The sequence below is a fragment of the Pholis gunnellus genome (assembly GCF_910591455.1).
Source record: "Pholis gunnellus genome assembly, chromosome: 21".
Taxonomy (NCBI): Eukaryota; Metazoa; Chordata; class Actinopteri; order Perciformes; family Pholidae; genus Pholis; species Pholis gunnellus.
The window spans coordinates 3,819,620-3,832,985 of NC_136548.1; the positions used below are offsets into that span (position 1 = coordinate 3,819,620).

Consider the following 13,366-nt stretch of genomic DNA (forward strand, 5'->3'; position numbering starts at 1 on the left):
AAGTTCTGTGACCTGAACTCAGGGTATCAAAGGAAAGCGCGCCGCTCGTCCTGCCCGACTACATGGACTAAAAGCCACTGAATCATGTAATGTAACAATAGCTTCTGGGGCAACGATGGCAGAACCAATTATTGACACTCGGTAGCCATACGAAGTTGATGTTACAGTACAGTATCCTCTACAGCAGTGCTTCTGAAAGTCAAGAGTGTGGAGAGTGTGAGGAGTATCGAAGATGGAATAAAAAACATAACCTCACTTACCCATGTGGCATCTCGTCATGCAGACAGTTGCCTAAGTTTAAGATACAGGTTTATGAATGAATCCGTGCCCCCAGGCTTTTGAACAAATTGCCAGGAATAAACTAAGCCTGGTTAAATTATATTTTATTGTATCCAAATCCGGTTCGTACACTCGATTCTTCACCAGCTTTGTCTTCTGGTCCCGTTTAAAGCGGCATTAATGTTTTTATGTTCTTGTTATTTTTTATGGCTACTTGGAGGCGGAACTTCCATAACAAACTAATTAATCGCACACATTCGACACATTATGACCTTGTAAAGTTGACACGACTTCCGTTTTTTACTAATCTAATGCCCGTCTGCTTTTCCAGGAGACATGGAGCAACATTAGCGTTCAATTAAGAGCCGTACTTCTGGCGGCCCATTGAAAGCTGTTCACGCTAACGTTAGCTCTGTTGTGGTCTCCTGAAGGACATGTCGTGAAGGGTAGTTTTATTCAGTAGTGCAGCTTTCATGTCATTTTTTTTGGTTTATTTGCTTTTATCATCTCCGCCAGGAGATTATGTACTCGGTCATGTGCGTGTGCCTCTGTGTCTGTCTGTTCACGAGTAATCTCACATACTGCTGGAGCGATTAGCCTCAACTTTGTTGTTCTCGTTTTTGACTGCATGCTCAACGGCCTCTCGTGGTTGCAGTTTTATGAAAACATTCTACAGACAATGTATTTCATTCATTCAATCAATCAAACATACAGCAGTGGTCATTGCAGACACACCTGACCTGAGATCTGCACTCTACTGAGTGCACTTGTGTTTTCATTGTTGGTTTTGAATGTGTTGCCTTGTGTAATGGTGCAACGTGGTTTTTAAAACGCACCACCAGATTGTTATTTGGTCCTTTGGTTAAAAAAAAACATCCCTTTAAGGAAGTCCTGGAATTCCTTTTTAACACAATCCAATTTGAAGTGTACCATAAATCTAATCATGGGTTTGCTTTCAACACTATTACCTTGCTGTGCATAAAGGAAAATCTACCTTAAGGGGATAACTGGGAAGATCCCTCACCAAAGGCTGGTTCAGTGTGGTGCTGAGGGGCCTGTGATGAGACGAGTCATTGCTCAGAGGTAGCCTGAGACCGATGTTGAATTCATTTTCCCAGCTCAATGCAGCCCTTTCCTCTCTGTGCACCCCCTCCGTCATCGTGGACTCTCTGTATGCAGCACCTGGGGCGAGGCATGTTGCTCATCTCTTAAGCCCATTTAACAGCTCGTTACCCAATCGTCCCTTTCTCCCCGTTTCAGCGCTCATCACTTCTTGGTCAGGTTCCACTTTTGCTAATGCGGTGGAAATGAGCCATGAGCATTGCGAAGCGAAGTGGAGCAGATTTGCGGCGGCGTTTTATCACTGCACACCATGAAAAACACAAACAGGCTCGACAAACACACTAACACACACAGGCAGGCAGGCAGGCAGGAAGTGGAGACACAAGAGAGCCTGATGACACAGAAAGCTCAGAGGTTAGCCACATAATTCAATTGGACAGCAGTTTAAATACACGAAGGCTGTGGCATTACACTGCACATAACGCTTAATTAAACCACATCAGAGGTGGGTCACAGAGATACTGTCCCACACACAAGTAAGCTGTGAAACACAGGCTCGGTCATTCTGGCCTAGGTACTGGAGTAATAACATGTAAACCTTTGTTGTTACGAGTACGATGAACATAGCTTCCAACCTTTTTGAAATGATTACTTAAATGGCAAGTCATGTACTTTTCTCAAAATTGTTTGTTAGTATTGAGGGGTAACAGTAGGCCGGTACGGTACGGTGCTCCGCACCACGAAAAGATTGCGTTGCGTATCGTAGACTGTATGTAAGTGGACGTAGTCATCGGGACGTCACCCATTGGTTTGTGGACTGTCGTTATGACGCCTCAAGTTTGGCGATTTCGATAACGACATCTTGAATTACGGTCGTCGCCGCCATGTTGTTTTTTGCAACCGATGAACAGAAGTTAACATATTTGGAATGCACCCTAAAGCATACACCTCTTTATGGTCTATCTGACTCTAAATGGACCATACTTTACTAAATGAACATCATGCTGTGTTGAAGAAGACTTGAAACTAGAGATTGAGACCATAAACTCATGTTCACAATGTTTACTGAGGTAATAAATAAGGGAGAAGTAGAGTCATTTTCTCATAGACTTCTATACAATCTGACTTCTTTTTGCAACCAGGGGACCCCTGCTGGTCAGTAGAGAGAATGCAAGTTTTAAGACACTTCCACATTGGCTTCACTTGGCATACCCGGAAGTTGCCGCCTGGTTTGTGCCGTTAGCAATGTTAGCATGTTAGCATTGCGTCGCCGCCTCAGGCATCACCATGTTGATAGCCAGTGAAAGGCAACAGAAATGCTCAGAATCTTGTATCTTGCCAGCTTTCATAAAACTTTAATATACACATGAGAAAAATTACACAATGATTTTATGTAAAAACTAAAATAGAATTCTAACTTTCAGTTTAAAAATCCAATGCTCTAACAGAAACTGCCACAGTCCAAAGATGAGAAAAATGTTATTTCCAAAGGTCAGAGGGAGTCCAGGGTCTGCTGAGGATCGCAGGAGTTCATCATGAGGAAGAGGCGTTTGGAAAGCTCCGGACCGACGCGTCGAGTCGTGGAGGTGACGCCTTCTCCTCGGCGGATCACGAGGTCAGACAGCAGCGAGATCCTCTCGCGGTCGGTCTTGCAAAGATTGTAAGCCTGCAGAAAGACAGGGAAATATTTCATATCGACAAAAAGAAAAGAAATTTGAATGTTTGCAGATATGACTGAAAATGATTGGATATTTAAAAGGGTCATTCCCTTGGTAGGCTGCACTTGCTTGACATCTTGAGGCAATAAAGACGCATTTGTAGCGGAAGCTATACTTGCATTGAAGCATATTTTTAAAAAGCGCTCCTATGATGCTTTTTACAAGGAGAAAAGCCGTAAATAAAGAATATTTAATCCTCAGAAAAACAGGAAGTAATTCAGGAGAATGTGAGCTTCTCCCGGGCCAGTCTGACTGAATAAAATGAATATGGGATCCTCTCACACCGAGCGGCTAACCCTGACCCGGCGGGTTGAATCCCCCCCAGGGCGGACTGCGGCACGTTGCCAGTTAGTCGATATGAAAAACAACCAAGAACTGAACAGCCAAAGAATTGTGATTCGGGTACGGCCCCTGAGGACATTTGTTGATCGAGAAAGTTTGATGATAGTTTTGCGATTCAACCAGATAAAATTGATACGCTGTTATTAGAAGAAAAGCCTCTCGTTAAGTAATCCGGTGCGTGTACGGAGAGACACAATCGTAGTTAACGTGGCCGCTGTGAGCAGCGTGTCAGCAGTGAGCGTGTACCTTCCTGAGCAGCTGTGGGGAGGGATACGCTGCCAGGATGGCCGAGGCCATGTCCGGACTGACTCTGTTGAACTGCTGGATCTGTCTCCTCCACACCTGCAGGAGTCCCTTCCCGGCTTTGTCCACCCGCTGCCCTCCCGCCCACTCGCTCTCCAGGTAGAACGAGAAGCCCGTCTTCTCCCTCTCTCGCCTGCGAAACACACACAGAGGAAACCATTGTGTAAAGTGTGTGTGTGTGTGTGTGTGTGTGTGTGTGTGTGTGTGGGGGGGGGGGGGGGGGGGGGGGTCGTAAAGAGGAGGAACTGCGAGATCGCTCACTTGAAGGGGGCTTCCGCCACCGCTCTGGTCGTCATGGTGATGTGATCCGAGAAGTCCTTCCAGGTCGACAAGAAGCGGACGGAGACGCCGGTGTGAAGCTGGAGATGCACCACTGCCTGATGGGATGCACGGAGGACAACAACGTGAGTCACTATGAAACAATAATCCCTTAAAATAAACCTTTTAATCTAAATCAAGATGTTCGGTGTGGTTTCATTTGCACACACTCATTTGAGAAGGCAAACACTGAAAACCACGATTTTCCAAAGTCTGTGTTAACGAATTAAGTAGACTCTAAAGGGCACATGACACTAAATCTCACCTTAAGGTGATGGGATTTTCAGGTCAATGAATGGTACCTTTAAGGTGTTATTTTTCAGTATTCAGATCTATTACAGGTTTATGTGGATTGACGGGTTTTTAAAGGGGTAAAGATTCCTTAAAGTATGCAAATAACATTACAGGTACCCATTCATCTTTGCCACCTTCACTTAAGATGCAAATCAAGAGATTCACCTCAAGCATGGGGATAGATTAACAAGATTTATGGGTAAATGAATGGATTGTATTAAGATTGTTTTTTAAATTAGAGCCCCTATAAATAAGGGGTTCGTTTTAAGGGATTTCCCTCCATATAAAGCCCTCAAACCATGCAGACGATCCATTAAAGTATTACAATTTTCTTTGATCAAACAAATCCATTTATTTTCCATTAATAATGCTCTAAAATCCAATTTCAGAGAACACATCATCGGTGACTGATGAATGAATCGGACCAGTTTCACAGTGAAGAATTTAACAAAGTCTGTTTCAGATCATGTAAAATGCTCACGGACGTCTTCCTCCACTAGCCGACCTACCTCCTCCACCTCGACTCGCGACACCTCGACTCGCGCCTCATCTCCGCCGTTCTTCTTCCTCTTCCTCGCTTTCGCTCCCCCTCGCTCCTCGCCAGCCGCTGCCTCTCGAAAACGCTTCTGGCTCTGCAACTTCTGGGATCTGCAGGCGGACCAAAAATACAACGTGAACCACCGGACCGCTCCCTTTGGCCCGCCTCCCGTCCTTTACGCGTCTGTCTGGCCCCGAATTATGAAGACGTCACCTGAGGCTCCGGGTAAATTAAGACGGGCACGTTTCAATATTTCCAGCTATTTGATAGACTAAACGATGATTTGAAAAGCGAGGCTGTCCTTCCCTACCTGAAGTATTTCTCCAGGTCGATGACCGCCAGGCTGAGGACCTTACCGGGGTGACGCCTCTGCTGCTCCTGCACCCAGGACGTCAGAGTGGGACCAGATCCACACTGGCCACGCCCCTCTTCCTGCATGAGACACACCCACAAGCACCGCCCGCTGCTGTAAATAAACACTAAAACATCCTTTGCCATTTACCAAATGTGGATTAATCCACCACTGAAAATAGTCCCGAACAAAAGCAACTACTACCTCCTGTTTGAGTAAGGTTGTTGTTGTGTTTTTTAGGACACTATATATTTATGAGGCCTCTTGTCTGTTTCGAGTGAAGCTGATGCGGAAGTGTCTTCAACTTGCATTCTCTCTACTGGCCATCAGGGGGCGACTCCTCCGGTTCCAAAATGAGTCCGATTGTATAGAAGTCTATGAGAGAATGACTCTACTTCTCACTTGATTTATTTAGCGTTTTACATTCATCACAGTACCCGCGGCTGCGTGCAAACGGAAATATTAGTGCAATACATTCCCATTAGCCATGTAAACAACTCAGAAGTAATATTGTCTTTCTTCGGAACAAGAGTATTTTAGGCATGTACACATAGTCGGTGATAAAGGTGCACAACATCAGCCCTCTGTCCTGTAAAGCTTTTGGTATTTCTATTTTAACAAAAAAAGCATCTCGATCATTCTCCCTCCTTTAGTGGTGCTTTTTGTCCTGTGACGAGCAAACGGCACTCAGCGGTAATATGTACTAATATGTTGTAATAGGAATGATGTATAAATTATGGACATATGTTTATAGCTATGTAATATTGCTCAATACCTTCTGCATAGCTATATGGTCATTAGAGCGACTTGAATTATTCATATGTATTGGTATTCTTTCTCATGAACATGCTTCTACTCATTACTCTGTGTGCTATATTGTTTCGACATCCCTCCGTCTGTTCTGCGCTCACCTCAGCTCATATTCTCACGTCTCTGTCCTGCTGCTCGGCGTAATCTGGGTCCCATTTTAAAAAAAGTGTCCGTGGACGGAACGCGACGAGCACCGACCTGAACGTAGCCGTGGATCAGGGTGACGAAGTCGTCAACCGTCATCTGCATCACGACGTGGGCCTCCGGCACACAACCGCCACTGCCGTCGTCGTCTGGCTGGAGACATGCAGGGAAAACAGACGGTTGTTCCCAAACAATGGATGAACGCTCGTAAAACTGCCTCTTAAACAACTGTCCCATTTGTCTCAAGTATATATATATATTCATGCGTCACCCTGAACGGAGCGCAGCAGTTATGGAGATAACTGTGTGTGTGTGTGTGTGTGTGTTATCACCTGGGCGCAGGGAGCCCTCCTCATCCAGCTGACGCTGCGTGGGACGGCTTGTTTCTCTACGGCACAGCTGCAGCCCAGAGCCTGCACCGACGCCAGCAGAGTGCCGCCTCCTTCCAGCTGTAAGAGAGCTGCAGACACCAACAAAAAAATAAATAAAATCACGTTCCAAACCAAACCCAGGACACAGCTTGAATAATGCCTTCCGAGCACGTGGGCTTTGTTTGCAGTTGTGAAATGAACCTACAGACCTGGGTCCACGGCCACCACCATGTGCTTGATGCACTCCTCGGGCCTTAAGGCCTTGGCGGCCTCCGCCAGAGCTTTCCTCTCTGCTTTCTGTCTCTCTTGTTCCTCCCTGAGCGCCTCCTTGCCATTCTGCTGTCCCTCCCTGGCCTGCCTCCTCCGCAGAGCCTCCTCCCGGGAGGCCTGGATCTCCTCCTCCGTCCGCTCGGCGGGTTTCCTCCCGGCAGGAGAGGTGTCACCAGATGAGACCCCGCGGCTCACTCGCTTTGACTCCGCAGACCCGTTCTGGCGGGGGAGCCGGGCGCTGGCCATATCGGATGGCGAGCAGCGCTCAGCATCTTCCCCATTACCGACGGCGGAGGAGGCGCTAATCGCATTGCCGTGCCTCTGCTTGAGTCTCTGTGCCAAAGGGACATAAGGCGCACAGTCATCAGAATCGCTGCTGATCATCAGCACATCAGCCGCCCCCGTGCGAGCGCCCGCGTTGCCCTTCAACGCGGCTTCTGCATCGGAGCACTCCGAGTCCGGTTTCCCGGCGTGGCTCTGGGAGGTTCTGCCTCGACCCGGCTGGAGGAAGTCAAACACAGGCAACTCCTCATCGAGGTCACTGGTGGAGTCACTGTAGCTGCCCATGGTGCTTCACGTGCACGCACAGGTTCCTGGATTTGAGATAAGAGACAAGAACACATTTGTTTTATTACATCGAAAGGACCAAGCTGTGGGCCAGACGTATCGTTTCTTCCACCCACCCACACACACACACACACACACACACACACACACACACACACACACACACACACACACACACACACACACACACACACACACACACACACACACACACACACACACACACACACACACGCGCTTCATTGAGAAATCTTTAAAAAAAGAAAGAAAATGAAAGTTTATCTTTATTTAAAGTATTTGCCAGATCATAACCTAAAATACACAGTAAGCATAGTTATTCTTCTAACTTCGGCCTGCACATAACCCACGCAGAACTTATTCCAGTAAAATTGTGATTTATTTATATATATATATATATAGTGCTTTTTAACGCCCACAACCGTGTTTTGGTGTCAGAGAAAAACGGGGGACCAATTACAGATGTCACTGAGCAGTAACGTTGGCTTCCATAATGTATCCATGCTCGGGTGAAATGGATACATTACTTCTAGCTTTGCAACCATTGGGCAGAACTTGCCGATAAGAAAATACGTTACTTTTTTAACTTTGTTTGGCGCAGCATCTATGTTCCCTCAAAAAGAAAAAGGCGCACCAAGGGTGAGCAAACCCCAGTTCTACTGACTTACACACATCGAAAACATTCACCAACACTGAGCAGCCGACGTTAAAACAGAATCAGCCGGAAGCTCACTCTGCTGTTCATACTCACTTTCCACGAAATCTCGCATGCACATACGGGTTATTTAAGAAGTTAGTGCTACTTGCACTAACTAGATTTAGCACACTGTCTGCACGTAAAGTTGTTTTTGCCTAACAGCCCATTTGATTTCCCGGGTAATGTTGCATTCAGGTTTATGGAACGACCCTAAACTTCCGTCTTTTCTCTTTTAGCCTATGCGCTTAACGTTAAACTAATTTCGTAAGTGAACCATTTTAGTTTCGTTTATAAAAACCTAAAAATAATGTTTGACTTTAACTGCTATTAATTTAATTTGTGTAGCGACATGGTATTTTGTCAGTCATAAACTCAGAATCCTACAAACTTCAACGCATTTAAAACATTGCTGTTTTTTGTTTCTTTTTGGCATTTCAAATATTGCTTGTAGTTTCTTCTTCATAAAGCTAACGTAAGCGTTATAGCATTTCATTAGTTTTGACGGCATTTCACTACAGCTTAGAAACTAAAGAGGGTCAGTATTTGTAATCTGCTGATACGGTCGGGCAGCTTTCTTGAGGATCTTGAACGCAGCAGAAAAAATATCCGGATATGACGCAAATACGCAGACGACGTGAGTGACATCGTTCAAGATGGCGGCGCTGGCGTCCTTGATGCTGAAGTCCAGAGCAGGTATCTAAATCTAGGTTTTATACGTTCTCCCAATATTTACAAGTTGCTCGTGCGAACGTGAGAAATACGCATATTTATTCTCAGCAGCTCCGTGCTTTCTATTAACTTTTTGCAACGTTTTAAATCTGTTACATGCTAATTTAGCTAACTAGCAGAGCTAGCTCAATGTGTAAATCAGCACCTAATGTCACAGACACTTCATGCATATCAGCAAACGACTTCAGACGTTCGCCGGGAATTTCTGGCGTTTGGTTATTCGTGACACACTAACTTAAGTTGGTTCTTCGTTATAGGAAGTGGTAACTGTGTATGTAATTATGTGACTTGACATTAATTTGTTCGTGCTGCTGGTTTCAGGTCTGCTGGTACCTGGCCAGACCTCTCTGTGGGACTCTGTGAGGTTTGCGTCCAAAAAGGCCGGTGGCAGCAGCAAGAACGTCGGCGGAAAGAGCCCCGGACGCAGATATGGCTTTAAGAAACAAGATGGTAATAACACATAATTTTATACCTCTTTCCTTAAGTGCTGTAGCTATTCATCCTCAAGTTAATTTAATCGTGACAACCTGGTACTACACAGATTAGTATTGTTCAAACCACAGTACAAAAGAGAAGCTGATGCACAACATTAGGTGAAATTAATCACATATTAAAGGTGAAGGCTGGAAATGTAGTATGTTTTTCTTACTTTGAATAAGTCAAATGAAAAAACTAAATAGAAACAATGCAGTAAATCCTCCACCATGAAGGTAAAAATATATATTTTGACCCTTGGGGGAGTATTTTTGTCACCTTATTCTGTAAGCTGTTATATTGAGTTGCGAGAAATGCTGAGTGAATTTGAATTGGGCTTTTATTGTGAAAGGTTAAAACAAATGAGAGGAGTGGAACTGTTGACAAAATGGAAAATAATAGAGTTGTTGCTGGTTCACGCTGGTTCCTACTCTCATACGTATCGGCGTATAGTACTGACTGGGCGTCAGTAGCGTTTGTGCAATGCACCCTGGTACATGTAGGCACTGCAGCTCCATGTGCTGTCTCTGTCAATATAGCACACACTGAGGAATGCATTGCTCCCATGGACTACATCTACCACCAGTCCTGACTGGACATCCACATAAAAGTTACAGAGTTTTACCTTGAACCTAAGTTTGGGCTGCTGTAGAACTGTATTCTATTACACAGAGGTGTTCACATAATGTGGACAGTAACAGGAGTTATCTAACGTCTCTTTCCATCTGGTCCCAAGGTAATTTTGTCCATGCGGGTAACATCCTTGCAACACAGAGGCTGGTGAGGTACCACCCAGGAGCGCACGTAAGCAACACATTCTGTTTAAACTCAAACGTCGATCCGGTGTAGTGAAAATGAACACATTGTCACCGCATGTCTCTCCCCCCCCCCCGTCCCGCAGGTGGGCATGGGAACCAACAAGACGCTCTTTGCTCTGGAGGAGGGCTACGTCAGGTTCACCAAGGAGGTCTACGTCCCGCCGCCACGCAGCCTCGAGGCCACCCGGGTCATCACCAAGCTGCCCAAAGGAGCCGTGCTCTACAAGACCTTCGTCAGCGTCCTGCCAGTCAAACAGGAGGGTAAGTTTAAACTGGTGGACATGGTCTAAGACTGGACCGCACTGGACTGGACTGGACTGGGACGTCGTTGTTTCCCAGGTATTCTCGCGGTGGACCTCGATCGAGAAGGATTTGTTTTTGACACTTTCACTGATTTCTGGAGATCTAAGTGAAGAGCACACCATCAGCCAGAGAGCGGTCGCTGGACACCAGGACACTCTCCTTGGCTTCCTGTCTCTGAGTTCCATAAGTATGTGACACCTACAAACAGAAGTTAAACTCTGTCACGCATGGATTTTTATTTATTGTTTTTCAGTTTATTTTCACAAAACGTAACTGAATAAACTGTATAAAGAAAAACATTTCCAGTGAACATTTCCAGATGTTGTGTTATTGGAGTCAAACTGGTGATTTCCTGTATTTGATCATAATATCATCATAATGTAGTCCATGATATGGATGCATGACTACGGGCCGGTGTCATTTGTTACAGTGACTGTTCACTGAGAAGCTTCGTGTTCACTCAGGACAACCCACCTAATGAGCTGTGCTGTAATGCTGAGCTGTATTAAAGTTTTATATGTTGAAGTCTCTACATGTAATGACTTGGGTTTTGTGTCGGGTATTTATCATGGGATATATCAAATCAATTCTGTTACTCACGTTCTTGACCGACGATGAATTCGGACACACAGATATGTAATGTTAGAGGAGTAATTAAGATTTGAAGCTGATCTTATAAGTGTTGCATGGAGAACATTTAGTTTGGGTAATCTGCAATACCAGAACTGACCACAAGATGTAGTACGATACTACATTACTTTATGTTCAGTTGGACTCACCAGTATTAAGTCCACATTCACATTGCTGGTTTGTTTCTTCATATATTGGAGAAAGTTAGTCATTTTAAGTGATACCTCAAAGGTTTAGGGTTACTCAGTGACCTGGGTATAAGGAGACCTTTATCAGGCCTTGGTCTTCACTTAAACGACCCCTGTATGGAACTTGTTGGGAACGGTACGAGCTTACCAGCGAGATATATTTTCAGCATTTCTGTGAAAGAGCTTTCAACAGGAATTAAGATAAAAACAGGAACTGCTGTAGCTCAGCGGCTTGTGGTATGCATGTGGGAGTGTGGGTAACGCCTGGTACACCACATGGGAGTTGGAACGCCGTCATGAAGCAGAGTGATGGATGTGAGGAGTTTGCAGACATGCCGTTCTGTTTCCGAGATGTTGGAGGATAACCCGCTGTCTCATTGGACAGCATACCAAGATGAAGCTGAGCGACGTCTCCATAAACCACGAGTGTAAGCGATTGGATTATTGGACATGTGCTACGCCGCTTGTTTGTCCTCCTCTTCCAAAAGAACCAAATGAGTCATGAAAGTTACTGAGTAGCCACCAGCTATTGTGCGAGATCTGCAATTCTTGGTTCTCAGTCCAGGTATCAGCGCAGGTTGTCCTCAGCAGACGCACAAACCACAAAGTGCAGCCTAGTTCAGAACCACCTGGTTGTGGTTGTGTGTGTGTGTTCTCTGTGGTTAGTGTTTGATCGAGGTTAAAGAGTAACTGTCGTCGTGCTTTACCTCTCAAACTCAAAGTGGCATTCATTGGTGATGAGTGCAGACCAAACACATTTACTGTGTAAGCACTGCTTGGGTCTATGAGAGTGAAACCATTTGACTTTTTATTAGCTTAGTTCAGGCAATCTCTTTTTCTTCTACAGCCTGGAAATGTGTGTCGAAAGACGTTTACTTTTAAACTACATGTTTCAACGTGAGCGCAACAATCACACTAGTTCTTAGTCTCTCGGTTGGTCGGTCCACCGCTGAAATATCTCAACAACTGTTACATGGATTAGCATGAACCTTTGCACAACACATTCATGGTCCTCAGAAGATGAAGCCTACTGACTTTAGTGATCCCCTGGCTTTTCCTCTAGCGCCACCAGCAGGTTGACAGTTGGTTTTTTTTAAGTTTAATATCTCAACAACTATGGGATGAATTACCATGGAATTTGGTAGATATTCATGGTTCCCAGATGATGAATCTCATTTTAATGGTCCCCTGATTTTTTTTTTTTTCAAATGCTACAAAGAGGTGGACCCTGAGGGTTTTAAGTGAAATCTCTTAACAATTATTTGATGTATTGTCATTAAATTCTGGTACAGACATAGGGTCCCGTCAAGATGAACTGAAAATCACTTTGTTGACTTTTTAATCTAGCGCCATCACACGGGTGAAAATCTCAGTTCATGATCAGATGCCATTCCGTTGAGCCTCAGAGGCACTTTGTGTTCAGTGCATAGACTCTAAATAAGAAGTGGACGTCATCGTGACGTCACCCATTGGTCTGACTGATGTTTTGAAGCCTCAATTTCAGTGATTTCGCCGACGTCATCTTGAATTACGGCTGAACAAAGTTACCATGTTCATAATGCCGAGGAGTGATGTAAAGACTCCGTATAGAGCTCTCAATCACTGTAAGCCCCGCCCTAAAGCATACTCCGCTGTATGGTCTATTTTACTCTAAATGGACCAGCATTTGCTAAATGAACATCATGCTGTAATGAAGAAGACTTGAAATTAGCATAAATGAATGTTCAAAATGTTTACTGAGATAATAAATCAAGTGAGAAGTAGGGTAATTTGGACCTCGTTGAACATTGATTGATTACCCCTGCTTTAGAGGTTCCTTCTGGGGCTACAAATTAAAAAACATTCCGTACATTCTGCCCCAAATAGTGAATTAATACTCCTGATCATCCTGGGTGTTGGTCCACAGCATTAGCACCCTGTGATAGTCTAAATGTTGTTTCTAGAGTCTTATAAAAGTAAACACTGGACATTCAGGATTCAATTGGGTGTCAAATCTGTTAAATTCAAAGAGGTTGAATTAAAAGCCATCAATACCAAAATATCAGTCTCTAAAGAATCACATTTGTCAAACATTTAATTCCATTCTCCTATTTTACCATTCTTTGAAAAGCACAATGTAAAACCTGCCTGGGAATGGACAA

At 44.6% G+C, this 13,366-nt stretch overlaps 2 protein-coding genes across 2 annotated transcripts; one reads left to right on the forward strand and one right to left on the reverse strand.

The window, feature by feature from the left end:
• Positions 1-2,792: 2,792 nt before the first annotated feature.
• eme1 (essential meiotic structure-specific endonuclease 1) lies at positions 2,793-8,222 on the reverse strand. Its single transcript, XM_079183127.1, has 9 exons — positions 8,138-8,222; positions 6,741-7,394; positions 6,493-6,620; positions 6,215-6,313; positions 5,165-5,286; positions 4,826-4,964; positions 3,966-4,081; positions 3,648-3,837; positions 2,793-3,007 (listed from the first exon to the last, which is right to left on the reverse strand). Exons 2-9 carry the CDS (start codon positions 7,366-7,368, stop codon positions 2,834-2,836), a joined length of 1,596 nt encoding a protein of 531 aa, XP_079039253.1. The 5' UTR covers positions 7,369-7,394; positions 8,138-8,222; the 3' UTR covers positions 2,793-2,833.
• Positions 8,223-8,727: 505 nt separating this feature from the next.
• On the forward strand, positions 8,728-10,939 carry mrpl27 (mitochondrial ribosomal protein L27). The gene is made up of 4 exons (XM_079182799.1): positions 8,728-8,776; positions 9,134-9,262; positions 10,023-10,090; positions 10,188-10,939. Exons 1-4 carry the CDS (start codon positions 8,737-8,739, stop codon positions 10,392-10,394), a joined length of 444 nt encoding a protein of 147 aa, XP_079038925.1. The 5' UTR covers positions 8,728-8,736; the 3' UTR covers positions 10,395-10,939.
• Positions 10,940-13,366: the final 2,427 nt, after the last annotated feature.